Source organism: Erpetoichthys calabaricus, chromosome 10 (genome assembly GCF_900747795.2).
Source record: "Erpetoichthys calabaricus chromosome 10, fErpCal1.3, whole genome shotgun sequence".
In the NCBI taxonomy this organism is placed as follows: domain Eukaryota; kingdom Metazoa; phylum Chordata; class Cladistia; order Polypteriformes; family Polypteridae; genus Erpetoichthys; species Erpetoichthys calabaricus.
Window position 1 is genome coordinate 69,379,324 of NC_041403.2, and position 23,752 is coordinate 69,403,075.

Here is a 23,752-nt window from a genome sequence, read left to right on the forward strand (position 1 = left end):
TGTTGGATTCCCTCATGGATCAGTTTCAGTTGATGGTGCCACTGCTGTCCATAGATCCATCTTGGTGTCACATAATATTTTTTGCTGATAGTGCAAAGGAGGAAAACAGTTCTGGACAGGGTGCAAGTCCATCACAGGGACTATTCACACACACATCTCACATTTTGTGTCATGACCTAACCTCACCCGCATGTCTTTGGGATTGTGGTAAGAAAACTCATGCAGCCATGGTAAGAAAGTGCAAACTCCACATGGAAAAGTAATGTGCACAGGGTTCAAACCCACAATACTGTGTCTGTGGGGCAGCAGCTCTCAGCATTGCACCCCCATTTGCTCTAGAGTGAAAGCATAAGTATCAGGCAATCAATCGTTATTTTATATAAGGCTATTAGCCACCTGTGCTGTCAAAGAGTGCTTTATGAAGCTAACCAGAGTGTAAAAAGGAATGCCGGAGCAGAAAAATAAAAACACTGCAGACTCAAGCTGTACATCACTGAAAAGTGATGTGAAAGTATAAGTGACAGAACTTCAATAGCACTCCTCAAATAGAGGTATTCAGATCAAGCTGTGGTGGGTGGGCTAGAACAAAACCAATCTTCCATACCCATAGAAAACCCTCATGAACACAAGGAAAACCTGTAAACTAAATCATTTTTAATTTTCTACATCATTAGTTTTATTCATATTGCTTTAGATTATTGAGTTTTAGGAATTCTATCACTCATTCTATTGCCTCATAAGCTGTTGTCAGAGAGTGAGCCACACGTAGATGAGAACTGTTAGGTGTCAAAATAACCTAATGCTTAGCAACCGAGAAAGGAGATCCACTTGCACGAGTTGTGGGCTTAAGTATTTATGTGTGGTTTTCTATGGACCTGGTACGATGTGAGGTTCCTACAGGCCCCAAGTTGGGTGCACAGAGCATGAAAGATTTTGGACTAATCAGAGAGGAAGCCATGTATTTGAATTATTCACTTCTTGTCTTGCAGGATTCATAATTACATTCCAAGTGTTTAAAATTGGGTGTAATATGCTTTAAAAATATACGTTATGAATGAGTACATTTTATTCAAAAATAATATGCAACTAGTCTTTGCACACAGTAAATCAAATGCAATTTTTTGGTGAGAAATTATGCTAAATTAACCAAGTCTTTCTGTTTGTCTAGGTGCTCTGTAGATATAACTGGAGTCGTGGCGGAATGCAAAGATCCTCAGTGTTCTGGAATCAAACCCTGTGAAGTAGACCAAGCTACGGGATCACCAACTGAAAAGTGCCAGTTTTTTCCTGACAAAAAACAGAGGACTACATCCTCAATTATGTTTTTCCAGGGACTTAATGCAGTAAGTAGGAGGCGAGAAGAGGACCCCCGTTTCTTATTTCAGATTCACAACTTACACTTGTAGTGATTCTGGGTTTTTTTACCTTCTATTTCATTTTTGATCATTTCTATACATGTTAATTTTGTATTTTTTGCTTTGTATTTATCGAAACTTATTTTTGTGATATAATCAAGTCAGTTTTTATATGCTTGATCACAGCTGCTGACTTGTTATTTCTCACAGTAATACTTGTTGCTGGTGATGTGTCTGATGCCATTGTGGTGCATAATGTCTTCTAGATGATGAGTATTCAAGATGGTGACACAGTTTTACAGATGTCACACTTTTGGGAACTATTAATGAAAACTAAAAAAAATATGTTCTGCAGGGCGATATCACATAAGAAACATAATTTTTCATGTTTTTTGTAACCATACCTTTGGTTTTTGATTACATTTTTAATATACATTTTACTTTTGAGAATTCTGGTGCTTTCCACTGTCCTTCCTGGTTCTTTGACCCTCTGCTTGTTTACTGAGTTCCTGTTTTGCCAGGTCCTTTTAGTATTTTCTCATCTCCATGTCACTCTTTTCCATTTGGGCATCTTTGCTACAAAACTATTCTGATTTTCTACATTCCTCTGTTTGTTTTACAACCTACTAATTCAATTTATGCTATTAAACTGATTACCTGACCAACTGAAAAGAAAGCAACCTGAGATCTATTGAATTTGCATTTCTGCCATGTCCATGCATTCTTTTTTGTATTGGATTATTGACTTCCGCTCATAACAGTACACTTCATTAGAAATTCTGATCCATTGTATTCCTCATGAATCTTGGGTTCCAGATGCATATTTGTTACCCTTTTCTTCCCCACTAAGTGAGATTGTATGAGCTTATTGAATAAAAACCACAAGGGATTGATGAAAACAATCAGAAATGCAAAATACCAACAGGTAAGGCAGAACATAAACAGGAGTTTTATTATCACACTGAACCTAAGCATATGCAGGTAATGCCTTCATTTTCTGGTGGTGGCTTGCAGAGGCTGAAGAAAATCTGCCATCAACGTACTGTAGCTAACTTCTCTGTGTATTTATGAAGCATTAAGCTAACAGAGTCATAATGTATATGCTCTACTTCACTTTCTTCATTATGCCTTCACTTTCTGTGATCTGCAAAATATGCCAGGCTGTTGACCACTTTTGCTGTTTTATTTTAAAATTAAAAAATTACTAAGAGATAACTCAGAGATAGTGGAAATAATGTCCCTTGGTGGCTCCTTCTATTCTCAAACTACACATGAAAGTGCTCTCCAGTTGCTAATGCTGGGAAACTGAGACATTTTTTAAGTTTTTTGAATCCATCCCTTATACAACCCACTATATCCTAACTACAGGGTCACAGGGGTCTGCTGAAGCCAATCCCAGCTAACACAGGGCGCAAGGCAGGAAACAAACCCTGGGCAGGGTACCAGCCCACTGCAGGGCACACACACTAGGGACAATGTAGAGTCGCCAATGCACCTAACCTGCATGTCTTTGGACTGTGGGAGGAAACCCACACAGACACGGGGAGAACATGCAAAATCCACACAGGGAGGACCCGGGAAGTGAACCCAGGTCTCCTAACTGCGTGGCAGCAGCACTACCACTGCGCCACTGTGCTGCAGTTTTTTGAGTAAAACGAAATCACACTATCATCCAATCACACACTTAATCCTGTTCAGGTTTAAGGAAGCTGCAATTTGTCTGTGCAGCATGCGTCACTTGGCAGGAACCAACATTTGATAGGTTTTTATTACATCAACTCATCTTTATTTGACAAAACATATAATCTAAGAGTATAATTAAGATGAAAAATAAAAAATACAGTATATATAAAAACAAGCAGAAACAAAAAAAAGAGCTGGAGTACCAGCTGGTAATCCTAGTTAATATCTCTACTGTATAATGAATCACATGGAAAACAGAGAAAACATGGTATAGCACTTTATCGTGCCAGAAGAACAGAGAGCCATTGTTGGAGACAAATCTCTCACAAAGATCTGGTCATGAATGACAGCCTCTTCCTGTCAGTGGGGTGTATTTATATCAGAGCAGAAGCAGAAGAGGCAGTGCATTGACTGTCTTTGGTGGAAGTGACCTCATCATTTTTCTGGAAGGTTCTCCCCCATTCCAAGGCAAATGGAAACTGGGCTAGTCATGGTGTCACATTCAAATCCATCCCTGTAACAAAGTTTAAACTGACACAAGTGGCAGGCAGGCTCTCATCCTTGATATCAGAAATAAATGAACGGCAACATTTATCAGAAGAGATTCATTCAGAGGGGATTCACTGCTGCAAGTTAAAGTCAGTGCACAGTACATTGCTGCCATTACATTTACAATGCGCACGAGGGGCTGTTCTATTAATCTATTATTCTCTTTCAAACCCACTTAATCCAAGAGAGTGACTTGGTCTAAAGCCTTTGCCAGCAGCACTTGGTATACTTTCTCTCACACAAACACACTCCTTCAGTACCATTTGTCAGTTACCAATTAACCTAATTAGAAAGAAAATCCACACAGACATGACGACTCTACACAGATACAGACCAGACCAGTATTGAACCCATGACTTTGGGGCTGTGGTGGAACTATGGAAACTTGGTAATGCCATTATAAGGTCAGATAGAAATAGAATGTATCTGGTTTAGATGGAGCTTCAGGCATTTCACCAGACTAAGTCACTGTTTCTTCATTTTATCTTTTCTATAACTGATTAACTCATATTTGTATCCTAAAAGAACAAACAATAATGCTGATGTTAGAGGGGTACATGCATCTTTTAATCTGTGAGACAGTGGCTGATTCACTATCATTTTGCTCTTGCAGATCATTGAGTTTTGTAACTCAAAGTCCCACAATGAAGAGGCTCCCAATATGCAAAATAAGATGTGCAAGTCTAAGAGTGTTTGGGAGGTGATTGAACAGTCCAAAGACTTCAAGGCCAGTAAGCCCATGAGTGACAGTGTTCCTCCACGGACTACGTTTACTTACCTTCAAGGGGGAAATCGAATTGTCTGTCTCGTTCTGGATGTATCTTCCAGCATGAGTGTATGTTATTATTTTTTTCCTTTTCTTTTCTATTCTTTTCTTTAAGTTATAGTGTGACTCAATTCACATTATAAAAATACCATGAATCATAATTTAACTTATTAATTACAATTTTTTTAAAGGCTTCGCAAAGAAAGGACAGGCTCCGTCAGGCAGCAGAGCTTTTTATTCTCCAGATCATTGAAACGGGTTCCCAGCTTGGAATTGTGCAGTTTAATTCTGCAGCGAGTACTCTCCGAGAATTAACTACTATTACAGATTATGCGTCTCGAACTGCACTTACCAAATATCTACCCAATCTTGCAAGTGGTGGAACAAGCATCTGTTCTGGAATCAGGAAAGCATTTGAAGTAAGTTGGCTATGAGAATTTAATGTTTAAAGCTCTTTTAAGAATTATTATGTTTACATAGGCCTTAGAATGGTACCAAAGTGGCACAGTGGTTAGCTCTGTTGCTACACTGATCCATAAAATGAGTGTATGTAAATGTGCCTTGACCTGGCATCCTGTTCAACTTTGGCTCCTGTCTTGAATAAATCTTGCAAATGACAAACATATTACAGCAAATGTACCATCCATCCATTGAGCACACCTAAGTGTTATGAAGGCCAGAGCCCATCTTAACTGCATTGAGCGCAAGGTGGGAACCAACTTTGTAGGGTTAAATTGATATGCACATATAATGCAAGTGAATAAGCAGTATACACCGAAGCTGATGCTGATAACTCCAAGGAGAACTGATACATCTGAATAAATCATAAAATGAAAACAAATGCAGTTAAAGTGGCAACATTTAAAACACAACAAACCTTTCTCGAAAAAGTAGTGACTAAGATGTTCATGAGTGATGAACTGTTAGTGATGGTAGCTGGGAGTAAAATACTAATATACCAAGTGCTTTTGTAATGGAAGATATAAATGGACTGGAATCCCAGCAGGGACGGATTATGTTTCTTTACCTGGTCAGGGGACCATCATAATAAATAAACAGCCAGGGTGGATGAGCATCCCAGTTGAAAGTGTTGGTGTTCCTTTTCCTGTTGAGGCCTTCCCAGGACATGCATTTCCCAAGTACAATGGGTGACAGCATCTGGAGCTCAGTCTGACCCAGGAGTGCTTCTGAGCTACACCTCTGATGTGTCAGAAGTATACCTGCGTCTGACTTTAAAAAATGTCACCCTACCTCCGGCAGGTGAGTCAGTGGTGGAGTAAGATGAAGTTAATCTGGTGTGGAGTAGAATTGAAGTACATTTTGGGAAATAAGCCTGTTTAAAGGAAAATAAGAATCTTGATTGAACATGGGATTTATGTCATGTAGTTGAAGTTGGGGTTTGGGATCTCAGACTCTGTTAGTCTAGTACAGCTGCAAGGAAGATAATGCTTTCAAACTGAATGTAATGCACAACAAAATAAATTAAAAAGTGTGGGAGGGAAGAAAAAAAATAAAGAAAGCAGGAAATGAAACATTCCAAGCCCTGAACCATCAAAATATCTCCACACACGATGAAGTCCTGATAAGCTAAGGATGCAATGGCATTTAATGTGATCAGCCCCATTGTAAACAAGTGGAGATTAGCAGTGGCAACCAAGAAAGACGACCAGGTGCCTTTTAGCCAAACACGATAACATAAGAGAACTAAAGTCATTAAGTTAAGAATCTTTTTAAGGGAGGTGAAGGGAAGGCTAGACAGGGAAGAGGGGAGTACAAAATTACACTTAAAATTAAACCAGAGTGGCATGTTGTTGGGAGGGATAAAACTGAGGCAGTGTGCCCTTCTGCAGTGAGTAATGGCATTCCCCAAAATCAAAGATTACAGTACAGCTAGATGTCTTACCTACAACTAACTTATAGCCTTTGTTTTAAAAAGGTGTTCAGAAAACTAAACTCACAGATAAATGGTAATGAGATAGTATTGCTGACTGATGGAGAAGATGGTACAGTTGGTTCATGTGTGAATGAAGTTCAAACAAGTGGCACAATCATCCACACAATAGCCCTCGGACCAAGTGCAGCTAAAGAACTTGAAACAATGTCCAACATCACAGGTAAGGTCAAACAACTCTATGGAGGACTTTTATTATTTATTTGACTTTTATTTAGTTATTTGATTCAAGCAATTCCTTCTTTCAAAAAAAAACTTTCAATGTAGATATATTTTCAAATTATATATATTACAAATTACAGTAGGGCTGTTAATTTGTTTGTTTTTAGACAGTTATGCATACTATACAGTTACAGTTGTCCTTCTCATGCTCGGGTTTTTATAAAATGTAGCTGACACTTTAATTCAAAATAACTTAAAAATCACTAAACTAAAATTATTTTCATATTTTTACAACAGGAGCTCTAACACACAGAGTAACATGGTCAGAGTCATTTTAGGCTGTGAAGAGGACTGAGCAGGTGTCCATTGCCTTACCTGCTAGATCCTGGGGTTTTCCTCAGGGATTCTGTGTAGTTTTAGATTGTCTGTTAATAGTAAAGCAACTTAATAATAGAATATTGTCCATTCATTTTTCAAGTTCAGTAGTACTGTGTGTAAGGTTGTTACAGTAATAGTTACTGTTCACAGTTTCAAAGTCCTGGGTCTACTTGACAGCCCCTGAAAGGTCTCTGTGGAGTCTGCATGTGCTTACCGTGTCTGCATGGATTTCTTCATGTATTTCTAGTTGCATCCTCATCCTAAAGATGTGCAGGTTAGGCTGACTGTGGCCCGTGTTATTATGTGTATGGGTGGGTGTGCAATAAAATGGACTGCCTAGACATGCAGATTAATTCTTACCTTGTTTCCAAAGTTGCCAGAATAGGATCCAGCCCCTGTCACTCTGCACTGAAACATATAGATTAAGAGAAAAACAACGAATGAATCAGTTTAATGGCATGGCATTTCAGTTCACTAGAAGCATTTGGTTGTTATGCCAGTTGTGTTATCCAGGATAGTCTGTTGGACCACAGCACCAACAATGTCCATCTGTTTTTTTAGTTCCAGTTGACACAAATCCCATAAAATAACTCACCACCTATTGCATAGAGGAAGGTAGACAAAATGGGAGACACGCGTTTCTTTAGTGAGGGTCAATACCCAAAGTCAGAGAATCTATTGTCAAAACCAAAATACTAAACGTTGAAGAACTAGAAGTCAGTTAGAAAAGACGTACCATCATAAAACCTTAACACGATGCCAAAAACAAAGTTGAATGGTGAGTGCTGCAAGCCAAAATTCATAAACTATGCTGTTGGTAGTGGAGCCAAAAGCAGAGTTGCTGTGAATCGAAAACCAAATGACTTTCAATACTAAGAATACACATGTTGAAGTTACTCAAGGGTTGAATCCTTAAATGTAAGAAGCTGCAGCCAAAACCAAAATATAAAACTGTCATTATTGTCAAATGAGATTATTGCCCAAAGTCAACAACAAGAAGGTATTACTGGCACCAAAATTCCAGACTTGAAACTGTTCATTAATTAGATGTGCTTCCACAAAAACTTAGACACAAGATTGTAACAAAAGCCAAAACAAAAAATGGTGTGAATGAAAAATTAAAATATGTTTATTATGAGAACATGAATGATGGAGGTGTTGGACTGTTGAATCTTAGAACCTGCACTGAATACCACACGTTTATAAAGCTGAGTGTCCATGATGTGGCACAAAGTGCCTTCAGGAAGACAACCCCTAGCAACAGTGCAGCATATCCTATCACAAAATGCAGAAGCTACTGTACAAAAATATACAATAATAAAATGATATTAACTTGTGGTTAAATTATTAACATGAAACACCAATGTGTAGTTTTCCCTAACATATAAAGGGAAAGCCACCAAGAACAACGCAGCAGAAGAAATTTATAAGGAACAAAAAAACAACAAACTGGATCCAATCATAACATTAGTCTTTTCCCAAACTAAATTTAATTTAATTTGATTTGAAAATTTATATAAATTTATATAAAACTAGTTATGAATGTAATACTATTCCTGTATTCACTCTTTGGGTATTCATTTCATGGCATGTGAAACTTTACAACTGCAGCTGCTAGATCTTGTTGTCTTGAGGATGTCAGGTTAAATACTGGTAAATCACAAGGCATGACATATTTTTTAACTCACTCGTGAGTTGTCAGCGCAGTGTCAGATTTCCAAAGTAATGCAAGCTTGCCACATTTTGACAGCCAATTAACGTGCTGCTTCACAGTGCCAGTGGTCGTACAAATGTTATCCAGGTAAAGTGAGTTCTGCTGCAGTCCCATCATTTTCCTTTTTAGATTCTTTCAGGCTATGACAAACATGAGAAATTGGACAGAAGAGCTTTTGTTCAGTTTGCATAGTCCAAAATATACATTTTTCTTCTTTCTTTTCACTCACATTGTATGCATTGAACTTGTCAATTCTTGTACATACAGAAGTCCACCCCTATTGCTTAAGACAAAATTTAAACCTTGTTGATTTGGTCATGTTGAGTCACATGCTACTGTCATGTTTTAGTACTGGCAATCACAGTAAAAGTGAAAATTGCTGTAAAAGTCATGTAGTGTAATGGGGACTCTAAACCTTTTTGAATTCCTAATTTAGAATTATATCAAAAGGGAAAGCAGTAGAACTTCTGGTTAACGCTTTTACTACAATTATCATATTGTGTCTTTGTAAACTCATTGCAAATGACAAGAGGCTGGCTGGGTAGGGGAGAGGACCAAATATTTCTAATCCATGACCTAGGAAGAGGAGAGTATTGAATTGTACCTTGAATAAGGTAATCAGTAAGTCATGGTATTCTGAATCAATTCAATTTGGTTGGAGGTCTGATAGTTTATACTAGAATCTTTAAATGGAGAAATCTCTACAGCACAAATGACAGTGCCTAAGTCAATTGCTTGTGTGTGAATCTTTCAGGAGGCTTACAGTTTTCAGCCACTGATAGTCTTGACTCCAATGGACTCATAGATGCATTTGCTGGAATTTCTGCAAGAGATGGGAATACGTCTAATCAGGCTCTTCAGGTAAATAAAATAAAACAAAAAAAAAAACTGAGGAAATAACATACCGTATATGTATGATACATTATAATCAATATTTCCTTTTTAACTTTTCCTAGCTTGAAAGTGCTGGAAAGAACATTCCAGGCAATAGCTGGCTAAATGGAACTGTGTCCATCGACAGAACAGTTGGGAACGATACCTTTTTTGTGGTGACGTGGCAGGCAGCTAAGCCTACTATTTCAGTATTCAGCCCAACTGGAATTGACTACAGTGGTAGTTTTGTAGAAGATACAGCATTAAAAGTGTCTCGTTTGAAAATCCCTGGGACAGCAGAGGTGATTGAACTATAATTAACTGAGTACTTTTACACTGTAATAACTTTTTGAAGTCCACATAATATAAAATATTAACAATGTTATTTGTTACATAATAATGCATTTTTGTAGTTTTTTCCATTTGAAATTAAACATGCTATGCTGTATTTCAGGCCTGGAGTAGTCCTGTTAATCATTTAGTTACCTACAGATTACATTTGTGCTTTAAATGTCAAAGACCTCAGTCCTAGAAAACCAGTTTTAGTGATGAGAAGGTCATTAGGGGAACTGTTATACTTTACTGGTTTAAGTCATTTTTTTGTATTGAGGATTTACAGTTAAAAAGGAATGATGGTTGTCATGATAACTCGCTCTATGGCTGTAGATTATGATTATTAACAACATGAGTAGTTCCATCATTTTCAAACCCTATGCTTAGAATGCAATGTGGCTGCAGGTAACTTAATTTTTGATTGGACTCCTAACTTAATTAAGCAAGCTATTTTTTGCCAGTTTCTATGTTTTGGGGTCAATACAGAAATTACAAAACTAAGTTTGGTACCTTTCTATTAGACCAGGGGTGGGCAGATTCAGTCCTGGAGGGCCGCAGTGGCTGCAGGTTTTTGTTCCAACCCAGTTGTTTAATTAAAAAACAATCCTTTTCAATTATTTAATTGCATTACTTGGTAGTGCTTTAACTCTGCCATGTCAGGTCATTCTCATATCCTAGATTTATTTTCCTTTCTAAGAATATCATCCAAATGATTTGAAGTCTAAAACAGATGAGTAATTCTCAGTGCTTCACTTTTTTCTCTACACTTTCCTTCCAAGTGTTTAATTAAACCAAATAGTGCATAATACGTACTCGCAGGTGTAAATGAAAACAAGCTAAATGGAGAAATGTTGGTTTCTTTTTGTCTTTTGCATGTCATTGCTAATTTAATTAAAAACCAAGAATACAGCTGTTTAAGACTAAAATAAGCAATAAGAGTTCAAAATCTTAACGAGCAAGACTACTAAAGTGAAGCTGAAGTGTTACTTGAGCAATAAGTGCTTCTTATTAAGCAATTGGGTTGGAGCAAAAACCTGCAGCCACTGCGAACCTCCAGGACAGAATCTGCCCACCCCTGTATTAGACTGTACCAAGTATTTATACACAGTATGTTACATAGGAATAATTTTGTGTTTTTTTAACTTGCTTTTTAAGATTTTAATCATCATCATCATTTGCATTCTGCGTTTCCAAGTGTTCTGGTTATTTGATCCATTATAATTTAATGAGCACGTTATAGTGGGTCTGACACTGAAGTAGTTGCAGCCTTTTAGCATTCACTGTCTTTTTCCTGGGTGTCTGCTCTGTTCATTGTTAATTGTCTTTATTAAGATGTAATTAAGACAGCAAAGTACATGATAAAATAACAAAATTGAATCATACTGAGCTTTACCAAAATATAAATATTTCAAAATATGTTATAAATGTAAAAATCACACTGCTTTTCTGAATGATGGATAAATGAAGAGAAAAAAGACCAGCTAATTAATAACTCACTGATTGTGAAACTGTTTTGTTCAAAAACTTGCAGCCTCTATGGGGTCCCCAGGACTGAGTTTGAGAAGCACTAGAATACTGGAATTGATTAAGGTTTCATTTTTGCACTACGAAATGTTTTTAAAACCAAAGAGAATCTTAAAGCACACTAGCTATTTGTTTATTGACGTTTGTACAGACTGTCCTGGTTCAGCAGGAAACAGATAACTAATTTTTTGACACGAATTGTGAGATTCATGCAAAAGACAAAACAAAACAAAATAAAATATAAACAAAGCAACTGAAACCCAGACAAGAAGCAAGAATCAAAGTAGAAAAGCAGGGAAAAAAAGGGAAAACCAGGCAGGACCCGAATATCAGTAGCAAAGAGACGGTTTAATTTTGTGTTTAAAGGATTTATCCACAAGTTAGGTAAAGCCTGGTACAAACGCTGACATTTTATCCCGTCGTGCTGATGAACTTGAGGTTATGACACTGGAGACCATGCATCTATAAATGCTGGACCCAACCCTAGCGATGGTTACTCAAAATGGGGTCTAATATAGAAGATTCCATAGGACCCTAATATTCAACCCTGATCAAGACACAGACTACACATTAGATTTTTTGCTTGTATGCCTGACCAATATACATCTCCATTACTACCTTATCATCAAACTTTTGGATTCTTCCTTTCCCAAAAGTGATTTGTTCATAATATCACTTAAAAATCATTGGGCAATAAATGCAATAAATATAAGTGAAATTTAAGTAATTGTGTATTCTACATGAACAGAGAGCTGTAAGAGTGGAGTTATTTAATTACCTATGTTATGTTATGTTATTGAAATGACTACATTTGAATTTTTTTTTAAGGCAGGAAACTGGCACTATCACATTCTCAATATAAATTCTGCTGCTCAGACACTGACTATGACGGTGACATCTCGTCCAGCAAGTGTAAATGACCCTCCAGTGACTGTTAACGCTCATATGAATGCAGACAGTGCTGATGCAAAAACTCCAATTAAAGTGTATGCTGAAGTGAGCAAAGGATATTTACCAGTCCTGCGGGCGACAGTCACAGCTTTTATCGAAAGTAATACAAATAATCAAGAGCTTCGGCTGTTGGATAATGGTGCAGGTATGGCTGGGCTTCTTACATAATCCATGAAGAGTTTCAGGAGGATACTAGAAAGACTGCTTTGTATAATCAGCAATGCCTTTGATTTATATTCAACTTAGATATGTAGCAGTTTAATTTTTTTTACTTGTTTTAATAATCAAAACAAAATATATTAGTTGATAAGAATTTAATTTAAAAGCTCTTTGGGCTCAGACTGACACTCACTCTGATATGTCTTGAAAATTGAACAACTGTATAAAAAGACTAAATTCAGCCCAGATAGTTTTATAAAAGAAATACTTGATTGTACAGAATAGCTACGTTTATAATGATTAGAAGACTGGAAGATCATAATCTTTGCTACTATATATAGGAAAATCAAAGAACAGACTACAAGACTGCATGTGACACCATTTCTGTCACCAGTCAAAGAGAAGTGCAAATACTATTTGTCAAATACCAGTTTGTGTATTCAACTGACTGCACCAAAAAGCAATGTTTGTCATATTAGTTGCGTTAGAGTCATTTGACAGGATATACTAACTGTTTTTTGGTTGGAATTTCTTGAAACCAATTGGATAAAAGCAATATGGCTAAAGAATGAATTGGATCAATGGTTTAAGACACAGCATCAACAAAATATTAAACCTTAAAGTAAAACGTTGGGGTTTTGTTGTTATAATCTTTGTCAATCACTTTAGGCTGCTATACAAATAAAGCTTATTTTTATTAGATAGATAGATAGATAGATAGATAGATAGATAGATAGATAGATAGATAGATAGATAGATAGATAGATAGATAGATAGATAGATATCAGTTTATTTACAGTATATGGTCTGTTCATTGATTTTTCAGTAATGGTCCATGCAAACTTAAAGAGACTGCGGACCAAGCAGATGAGTCTGTAGCTTCCATACTGTATGAATTTAATACGACTGATTCAATATGCTCTTGTTTTACAGGTGCAGATGCCATCAAGAATGATGGTGTCTATTCTGGCTACTTTATTAATTTCAGTGGCAATGGTAGATACAGCCTAAAAGTAAAAGTTCAAGGAGGAGAAAAAGTGACAAGACTGTCTGACCGAAAGGGGACTCGTGCCTATTACAATCCTGGATACTATGTAGATGGTAGGAAGCCAAATACTCTTGGAAATGTCATCACATGCTTTATTGTTTCATTATTTAGCAGTCAATACTTGAAATACCCTTCCACCCTACTTTTGCTTTACAGTTAGTTTTTAAATCAGTAGATTGCCAGTAACAGTATGTTTATTTATACTATACAGTACTCCCATTGATAATGGGCCTGGAATGGTGTATTGATTTGCAGTTTTATGAAGGATTCAAACTCAAAGAAGAATACCAACCCAAGGTGTCTGTCATGCTTTATTTAAAATGAATCGTATATAGGATTGAAAAGCCAAACTATAAGTCATAAAGTATTTTCTGAATTCTTTAAAACAACTACCTAAATATACTGAAAAATTAGTTTTATTTATTTATTCAATCCATTGTTGTGCTTTTGTTTTCCAGCTTGGCCTATTGCTAGGTGACAGTTCGCTGTCACTCTTCGTCAGTATTAAAGCATAGCATCAATGTCTTGAGTCCTTGGTTTCCTCTGAATTCTCTCCAGTTTCTCCTACATTTTCAAGATTATTTTCAGTTTACTATTATTTAGAAGGATTTTGAATTCTTTTGCATTTCTACTTACACATGCATACTCCCAAGTTTTGACCGGAGACTACAATATCTTATTAGTCCAACAGAAAGATCTGAAATTTGATACGTTGTCCTGTGTCATTCAGGAGATCAGTAAAAGTAACACTTGTGATTAAACTTAGCGGATCATTTTAGAGAGAACTTGAGCTTAAGTGAGGGTTATTCCGGCTTAGAGATGAAGGCTTTCAGTATCCACTGGCAAATTGGGTCTTTCATGTGTCTTTCATTAACATATGGAGACACACATTTAGAGACAACGATTAAAATAAAAAAAAGAGAAATGGTGGGAAAATGATTCTTTACAAGCAGGTAGTTTTAGCAAACATTCCTGTCATGTATTTGAAACAGAATGAATGTCTTAAAAAATTAATGGGAAACTGGAAACTGTGAGCTCCAATTCAACCATAGTATACTGGGTTCTGAATTTTTGTCTGTAACTTTTAAATCTTCTTAAATACTGTAGAATATACTGTATCAAATTTCAAATGTCTCTCTTTGACTAACAAGATATTGTAGTTTTCAGTCAGTGCATGTGTAAGTTAAAATACAAAGAGAACCAGCAGTCATACCACATGCACTTCAGAACAGGTCATCCAACTGAGGCTAAGCATGTTCGAGCTTGGCAGTACTTGGACGTGAGACCTTTTAGGAAATGCTTGGGTTGCTGAAGGAAGAGCTGTTGGTGAGGCCAGCAGGGGGCACTTACCCTGTGGTCTGAATGTGGACGGGGACACTGTGCTGTAAAAATGGTGCCGTCCTCTGAATGAGACGATGAGACGTAAAACCAGGGACCTGATTCTCTATGACAATAAAAGATCCCTGGGCATCTTTCATAAACAGCAGAGTGTATGCCGATGTCCTGGCTACACTGCCCATCATGGTCTAGTCATTCTGGGCCCCTAATCATCCTTTGTCTCTAATTGGATATCTCACCACTTCACCACCTAATAGTTAATGTGTGGTAAGCGTACTGGCGCAAAATCGCTGCCATGCCATCATCAAAGTGGATGCTACACTCACTATGTAAAGCACTCTGATTTGTGAGAAAAAGCACTATATAAATGTAAAGAATTATTATTATTACTTATTCTCCTAAAGTAATTGCTAATAGTAAATTAAACCTGTATGCGTGTGTACAAAATTGCAGTCCTATTCAAAGGAGTGACATGTCATAGGAGTGACATAACAAAGGAGTGAAACCTCAGATATAAATTTCAAAGGAGTGACAACCATCCAACCAACCATCCAAGTGGTAGGTGAGGTGACAACGATTTTTTTGGCGAGTGTACTTTCAGTTGTGTGTGGTAGGTGACTCGTTATGTCACTCCAATAAAATGTCAGTCCTTTAATATGGTATTTATGTCACTCCTTTGTTATGTCACCCTTATGAAGTGTCACTCCTTCGATACAGACACCAAAATTTTGTCTAATGGAGAATATTCATCTCATTCAGTGTGCAGTTTCCCATTAATTTCTTGATGTGGGATGAAAACTGGTAACCTGAGCGCAATATAAAAGAATGGAAAATAGATTAGCTATAGTTTGTAGCATCACACATTGTAATTGCTTAACTGAGCAGAATTCTGTGACTTCAAGACAAAATACTACACTTAACTGCTATAACAGGAAAATAAATCATCTTTATAGAGTACTTACTATGCATAATAGTGGGGGTCAACCAAAACTGCTCCGGAAGCTATGACATAAAAACTTAGAGAATAAGAAAACCAAGCTTAAGAAGAAGAGGAAGGGGAAATCAGTAGTAGAAAATTGTTGGTACAGAAAGAGACATTTTAGGTTCTAGTGATCATGCCATAGTGGTGACCTTCTGTGTGGGTAGAGAGGGAAAGGTGGACACAGATGACAAGAAATATAGTGAACTGAAGAACAGTTTATTTGTTTGCCAGGTTCAAAAAAGAATAAAGGAATAATGGTACAAATAACAGAAAAAATAACCTATGGGGCCATTTACAAGCTTAAGCTCTATAATTAGATAGATAGATAGATAGATAGATAGATAGATAGATAGATAGATAGATAGATAGATAGATAGATAGATAGATAGATAGATAGATAGATAGATAGATAGATAGATAGATAGATAGATAGATACTTTATTAATCCCAGGGGGAAATTCACATATCTCTTTAAAATTATGGCCATGGAGGATGCCCTAACTAAGCCAACCCTGTTGTTTGCTAGGCACGAAAGAACACTGTAAAGTAAATATTTTGGCTTCCACCTAGTTTATGGACCTACAGCATGGTCATTTTATTCTTCAACTTCCACGGTTCCATACAGCCCTGTATTTAGTAAAAGTAACAGCAGTAGTTTTAATATCATTTAATGTACAGAGTATTCACTTGCATGTTGGATCAACATTAAACACGTCACCACTTTCTGGCAGCATGATGAACAAGAACACATTAATATACAGAGACTTCATTTTAACAATAGAAAACTCACATTGATTTACCTGATGCACTCCTTACTCTTGTTTCTGCAATCCCATTAAGTGAAACCTTGTGGATAAAACTGATTCTAATTGCAATTGGCAGCTGGAGCAACATTTATCAGTCAGAGTTCAACATAACAGGTACATTTGTAAAAATACGACTTATTCCATGATGCTTCTCAGATAATTTGTTTTGAAGTGAAATATGACTTTTTATTTATCTTCATATATTCTCAGCACAGATTGCTCTGATGTAATATATACAGCATCGTATGATTGCTTTATACATGACTTCAGTATTCTTTCTTTTGGGTGGTATAGTCATGCAGTGGTTAATACTGCTGCTTTACAGCTCCGAAGTGTTTTAGGTTCAGGTTATAAGTGTGTACACTCTCCACAAGTTCTGTGGAGAGTAGCTTAGTTGGCTTCTGGTTATTCCACAGCCAATGCTGCTGTACCCTTCCTAAGCTGACCTTCCACAGTTTCTTCCATGCAGTCATCTGCCTTGTGCGCTTGTCTAAACGTTCATACAGCCAGTACTGCCTCGCACTGGTCATTTGGGGTTAGAGGTAACACCATCTGCACACAATTTCCCCAACTCTGTAAGCTGCCCCAAACCAGGATCCTTATGGAGCACTGCTGGTAACATTCTCAGATCAGCAGAAAAGCACCTAACAAAAGTAGTTTCAGACATGTGCTCTGTAATATCAGCCACTTGTTTCATCCTCTACACCAAAATAAATTGTGCCATGCTTTTTCACATGGAAAATAAGGTTCCAAATAAAATAAAAATTTATGAGCTAATACTGCAAATTTTGCTTTTGTTTTGAAAATTTTTGGCAAAGTGAAATTCTAAATTTTGCTGCAGAGTCAATTGCATTCTAATTGTTCTGCTTATCATTATTCAGTTTGCTTAAAAGATGCACATTTAATAGGAAAAAACCATAGCATAAGAGAAAGTCAAAGAGTAAAGTCTGTAACTGAATACACCTAATATGCAAAAGGGTATACATGAGGAAATAAAACTATATAGCTATATATTGTAAATGAAATGAATAATAAAAGAGAGAAAAAATGGCCACTTGTCAATAATTAAGATAACAAAAAAAGTTGGTTATAATGAGACAACTTAAATCTAGTATATAACTTAGGAAGTAACAAACATACAAAAAACTCAGTAGTCTTAAAAATTGTGCAGAATTTGGACCATTTTTGCTTTGCTCAAGCATTAGGGTAGTATTTCCCACCCTTTTTGTTGTCACGACTCACTTTTTCCCATATAAGACCAGGACGATAGCATTGAGCACGTACAGCAACCCACCTTGGCCCACTGAAACACACTTCGGGAACAACTACTATTTTAAACAATAGAAACTTTTGGGAGTCACTTTTGGATCATGGATTGCCACTGATGGGTCGCAACCCAGTGGTTGAGAAATACTGCATTAGAGGAAAAAGCTTCATCTTTCTAAAACAATTTCTTTGTCAACAGGTAAAATTGAAAAGAACCCAGACAAACCCTCAGTACCTGAAGAAGACCTTCAGACTAATTTAGGAAACTTCACCAGGACCACTATTGGAGGCGTCTTTGTGGTGACAGGTTCACCGCCTGGCTCACAGCCTCCTGTCTTTCCACCCTGCCAAATAACAGACCTGGATGCGAATATTAAAGATGAAAAGGTTTTTCTCAGATGGACAGCACCTGGAGAAATCATGGACCAAGGCACAGGTAACTTGATTTTAAGAGCAAAATGTCCTCTAAATGCAGAATTAATTCTAGAAAATTGGATGTTTAGCTGTTGCTAAAGGGACAACTATGAGGGCTCGATTTCCAGAAAAACAGGAAAGAAATTCTTGAGTAACATCTTACAGGGGATTTTCATATTTTGCATTGCTAAAAGCTACATAGCTAAAATTGAAAAAAGTGAAATGTGAGCTGTGACCACCAGGGAGCACACTGGCTTCTCAACACCCAACACAACAGACACTTGGCACAAGCGCAGCAACACACACGTTTATTTATAAAGGGAAAACACTTTTCCTTCATTCCCCCTACAGCACCAAGCACAGTACAATAAGCACAGCACTTTATTTTCTTCTTTCTCTCTGTCACTCCTTTTGCCTCCACTCCTCCTCTGGCAAGCTTTGTCGTCTTCCTCCCCACTCTGGCTCTCGGAATGAAGGCAGGCGCTCCCTTTATGCTGGTCCCTTTAGCTCCCCCTGTTGGCATTCCCAGAACCCAACAGGGCTGAGTCGACAAGTACCAATTCCCATAGAGCCCTGTGGGAATCTGAGGCGCTGTTGTATCCCATGGGGGCTGCCAAGTAGCAGTCTGGGGGAGATAGCACCCTTCAAAACCATCTCCCCTGTCCTTCCTTTAAGGAGGCATCCTGGCCAGGTAAAGATGACGGCCGTCCCTCACAGAGCTAATATATACAGTGGTGTGAAAAACTATTTGCCCCCTTCCTGATTTCTTATTCTTTTGCATGTTTGTCACACAAAATGTTTCTGATCATCAAACACATTTAACCATTAGTCAAATATAACACAAGTAAACACAAAATGCAGTTTTTAAATGATGGTGTTTATTATTTAGGGAGAAAAAAAATCCAAACCTACATGGCCCTGTGTGAAAAAGTAATTGCCCCCTTGTTAAAAAATAACCTAACTGTGGTGTATCACACCTGAGTTCAATTTCCGTAGCCACCCCCAGGCCTGATTACTGCCACACCTGTTTCAATCAAGAAATCACTTAAATAGGAGCTGCCTGACACAGAGAAGTAGACCAAAAGCACCTCAAAAGCTAGACATCATGCCAAGATCCAAAGAAATTCAGGAACAAATGAGAACAGAAGTAATTGAGATCTATCAGTCTGGTAAAGGTTATAAAGCCATTTCTAAAGCTTTGGGACTCCAGCAAACCACAGTGAGAGCCATTATCCACAAATGGCAAAAACATGGAATAGTGGTGAACCTTCCCAGGAGTGGCCAGCCGACCAAAATTACCCCAAGAGCGCAGAGACGACTCATCCGGGAGGTCACAAAAGACCCCAGGACAACGTCTAAAGAACTGCAGGCCTCACTTGCCTCAATTAAGGTCAGTGTTCACGACTCCACCATAAGAAAGAGACTGGGCAAAAACGGCCTGCACGGCAGATGTCCAAGACGCAAACCACTGTTAAGCAAAAAGAACATTAGGGCTCGTCTCAATTTTGCTAAGAAACATCTCAATGATTGCCAAGACTTTTGGGAAAATACCTTGTGGACTGATGAGTCAAAAGTTGAACTTTTTGGAAGGCATATGTCCCGTTACATCTGGCGTAAAAGGAACACAGCATTTCAGAAAAAGAACATCATACCAACAGTAAAATATGGTGGTGGTAATGTGATGGTCTGGGGTTGTTTTGCTGCTTCAGGACCCGGAAGGCTTGCTGTGATAGATGGAACCATGAATTCTACTGTCTACCAAAAAATCCTGAAGGAGAATGTCCGGCCATCTGTTCATCAACTCAAGCTGAAGCGATCTTGGGTGCTGCAACAGGACAATGACCCAAAACACACCAGCAAATCCACCTCTGAATGGCTGAAGAAAAACAAAATGAAGACTTTGGAGTGGCCTAGCCAAAGTCCTGACCTGAATCCAATTGAGATGCTATGGCATGACCTTAAAAAGGCGGTTCATGCTAGAAAACCCTCAAATAAAGCTGAATTACAACAATTTTGCAAAGATGAGTGGGCCAAAATTCCTCCAGAGCGCTGTGAAAGACTCATTGCAAGTTATCGCAAACGCTTGATTGCAGTTATTGCTGCTAAGGGTGGCCCAACCAGTTATTAGGTTCAGGGGGCAATTACTTTTTCACACAGGGCCATGTAGGTTTGGATTTTTTTCTCTCCCTAAATAATAAAAACCACCATTTACAAACTGCATTTTGTGTTTACTTGTGTTATATTTGACTAATGGTTAAATGTGTTTGATGATCAGAAACATTTTGTGTGACAAACATGCAAAAGAATAAGAAATCAGGAAGGGGGCAAATAGTTTTTCACACCACTGTATATATATATATATATATATATATACAGTGCATCCGGAAAGTATTCACAGCGCATCACTTTTTCCACATTTTGTTATGTTACAGCCTTATTCCAAAATGGATTAAATTCATTTTTTTCCTCAGAATTCTACACACAACACCCCATAATGACAATGTGAAAAAAGTTTACTTGAGCTTTTTGCAAATTTATTAAAAATAAAAAAATTGAGAAAGCACATGTACATAAGTATTCACAGCCTTTCCTTAATACTTTGTCGATGCACCTTTGGCAGCAATTACAGCCTCAAGTCTTGTTGAATATGATGCCACAAGCTTGGCACACCTATCCTTTGCCAGTTTCCATTCTTCTTTGCGCTATGAATACTTTCTGGATGCACGGTATATATATATATATATATACATATATTTTTTACTTTCTTTTACAATAAATATATAAATGATAGCATAATTATATCAGCTGTGTAATAGGAAGTATTGCAAGAGGCAAAGAAAGTTTGAATATTATGAAATCCAAAAGATTTCTTTAACACAGCAGACATGTTTTAAACTATTGCTCATATTACCATAGATTTGTATTAACAAAAACGTCATTTGATGTCAATAGACACTAAACTTAATTTCACATTTTAATATTCAACCGCACAATTCACTTTAAAGGGTGTTGGACTTTAACTAGACAGGGGGTGAAAGAAATTAACATTATTCCTTTGGCAAAACTGTCCACTCTTTTTGCACGAGTATATTTCTCAGTAAAGGACCTAGATGAAAGCAAAACAGTCAACATGGCTAATCACAACCAATGATGAGACAAAATGACATACTCTGAGGCAAAAGCTACAAGGCAATGCAATTTTTTATCCGGATTAGTTGAGAAGAAAACACTGTACCTAAGGTTTTAGGTGCCCATTCCACTTTGGATGGCAGAAAACTTTGTGCCCAATGATGATAGTGTCCTCCCATCGGCCTCAGCACAATCCTAGCTACCTGATGGGAATGGTAGACTTCACACTGGTAATTAGATAGATAGATAGATAGATAGATAGATAGATAGATAGATAGATAGATAGATAGATAGATAGATAGATAGATAGATAGATAGATAGATAGATAGATAGATAGATAGATAGATAGATAGATACTTTATTAATCCCAGGGGGAAAGTCACATACTCCAGCAGCAAAAAATATTAAATTAAAGAGTAATAAAAAATGCAGGTAAAAAACAGACAATAACTTGAATAATGTTCAACGTTTACCCCCTCTGGTGGAATTGAAGAGTCGCATAGTTTGGGGGAGGAATGATCTTCTCAGTCTGTCAGTGGAGCAGGACAGTGACAGCAGTCTGTCACTGAAACTGCTCCTCTGTCTGGAGATGACACTGTTTAATGGATGTAGTGGATTCTCCATAATTGATAGGAGCCTGCTGAGTGCCCGTTGCTCTGCTACGGATGTCAAACCGTCCAGCTCTATGCCAACAATAGAGCTTGCCTTCCTCACCAGTTTGTTCAGGCGTGAGGCATCCTTCTTCTTAATGCTGCCTCCCCAGCACACCACTGCGTAGAAGAGGGCACTAGCCACAACCATCTGATAGAACATCTGCAGCATCTTACTGCAGATGTTGAAGGATGCCAGTCTTCTAAGGAAGTACAGGCGGCTCTGTCCTTTCTTGCACAGAGAATCAGTATTGGCAGTCCAGTCCAATTTATCGTCCAGCTGCACTCCCAGGTATTTATAGGTCTGCACCCTCTGCACACAGTCACCTCTGATGATCCATGAGGGGCCTGGGTCTCCTAAAATCCACCACCAGTTCCTTGGTTTTGCTGGTGTTCAGTTGTAGGTGGTTTAAGTCGCACCATTTAACAAAGTCCTTGATGAGGTTTCTATACTCCTCCTCCTGCCCACTCCTGATGCAGCCCACGATAGCAGTGTCGTCAGCAAACTTTTGCACGTGGCAGGACTCCGAGTTATATTGGAAGTCCGATGTATATAGGCTGAATAGGACCGGAGAAAGTACAGTCCCCTGCGGCGCTCCTGTGTTGCTGACCACAATGTCAGATCTGCAATTCCCGAGACGCACATACTGAGGTCTGTTTGTAAGATAGTCCATGATCCATGCCACCAGGTATGAATCTACTCCCATCTCTGTCAGCTTGTCCCTAAGAAGCAGAGGTTGGACGGTGTTGAAGGTGCTAGAGAAGTCTAGAAACATAATTCTTACAGCGCCACTGCCTCTGTCCAAGTGGGAGAGGGATCGATGTAGCATATAGATGATGGCATCTTCCGCTCCCCATTACAATCTTTCTCCCTGATATGCCATATAGAAGATATTTTAAGCTGGACCAATGGCTACTCACATGCATATGATATGCAAATCAGTTGCACTGTTTGTGCGAAATCGGCAAACAAACAAGCAGACAAACAAACAGCTTATGATTCTATTAGACATACACATAGAAATAACCTCACACTAAACATGTCAATAAGGAAGTCTTCTATTTAAGATGCAAAATATGGTGAAAATGTTAGTTTTCTTGGTTATTACATTTTAAGAACAGGGCTGGAAATAGATTAAGTTAAAATTTGGTTGATTATGGAGTAGGAAATGATTCATTCAGTAAAACAATTTCAGTGATTTTTTGGCTTTTCTAATCATTACTGTTGGCTCATGAAATATTTAAGTACAGTAATTGTTCTTACTACTCTTTTGACTAAAAAGATCTAATCTTTTATCTTTTACATCTGTTAATGCATCAGTACCATCCCTGAACAATTTAATGAATAATTAACAAATTCTCTCATGGGAACTTGTTGCAGGCAGGAACCACTACTAATATTTTATGCTGACAGGAAAAGAAATATTTCTTCCTATTTTTTATTTTTTAGCATTAGTTAGTTTTGTGACTGGGAAAGAAGACAGTTTAACACAAGCAAACAAGGACAAGGTCATTTTAACAGGCAGTTTCAAAAATCTCTGGCATCAAATACAAAATGAAAAGATTCTTGCTCAATATGTCTTGGCATGGGTCAGAATTAAACTAATCTAATGTACCATAACAAAAGCAAGTGCAAAGCAGCCTTGTATCCTAAAGTTACAATAGCAAACACATTGCCACTGTTCTCAAGTCAAGACGTCACACACAATGACACTACTGA

General features: G+C 37.7%; 1 protein-coding gene across 3 annotated transcripts in view; it reads left to right on the plus strand.

Annotated features, from left to right (window-relative positions):
* Nucleotides 1-23,752, plus strand: part of LOC114659129 (calcium-activated chloride channel regulator 1-like) — a 45,435-nt gene that overhangs the window by 19,746 nt on the left and 1,937 nt on the right. For all 3 annotated transcript variants that reach the window (XM_051933053.1, XM_028811390.2, XM_028811391.2), the window contains exons 5-13: nt 1,169-1,343; nt 4,201-4,422; nt 4,545-4,772; nt 6,290-6,467; nt 9,313-9,419; nt 9,515-9,733; nt 12,117-12,384; nt 13,332-13,499; nt 18,038-18,274. In XM_051933053.1, the coding sequence (XP_051789013.1) occupies nt 1,169-1,343; nt 4,201-4,422; nt 4,545-4,772; nt 6,290-6,467; nt 9,313-9,419; nt 9,515-9,733; nt 12,117-12,384; nt 13,332-13,499; nt 18,038-18,274 (1,802 nt within the window). The remainder of the gene's footprint in view (nt 1-1,168; nt 1,344-4,200; nt 4,423-4,544; nt 4,773-6,289; nt 6,468-9,312; nt 9,420-9,514; nt 9,734-12,116; nt 12,385-13,331; nt 13,500-18,037; nt 18,275-23,752) is intronic.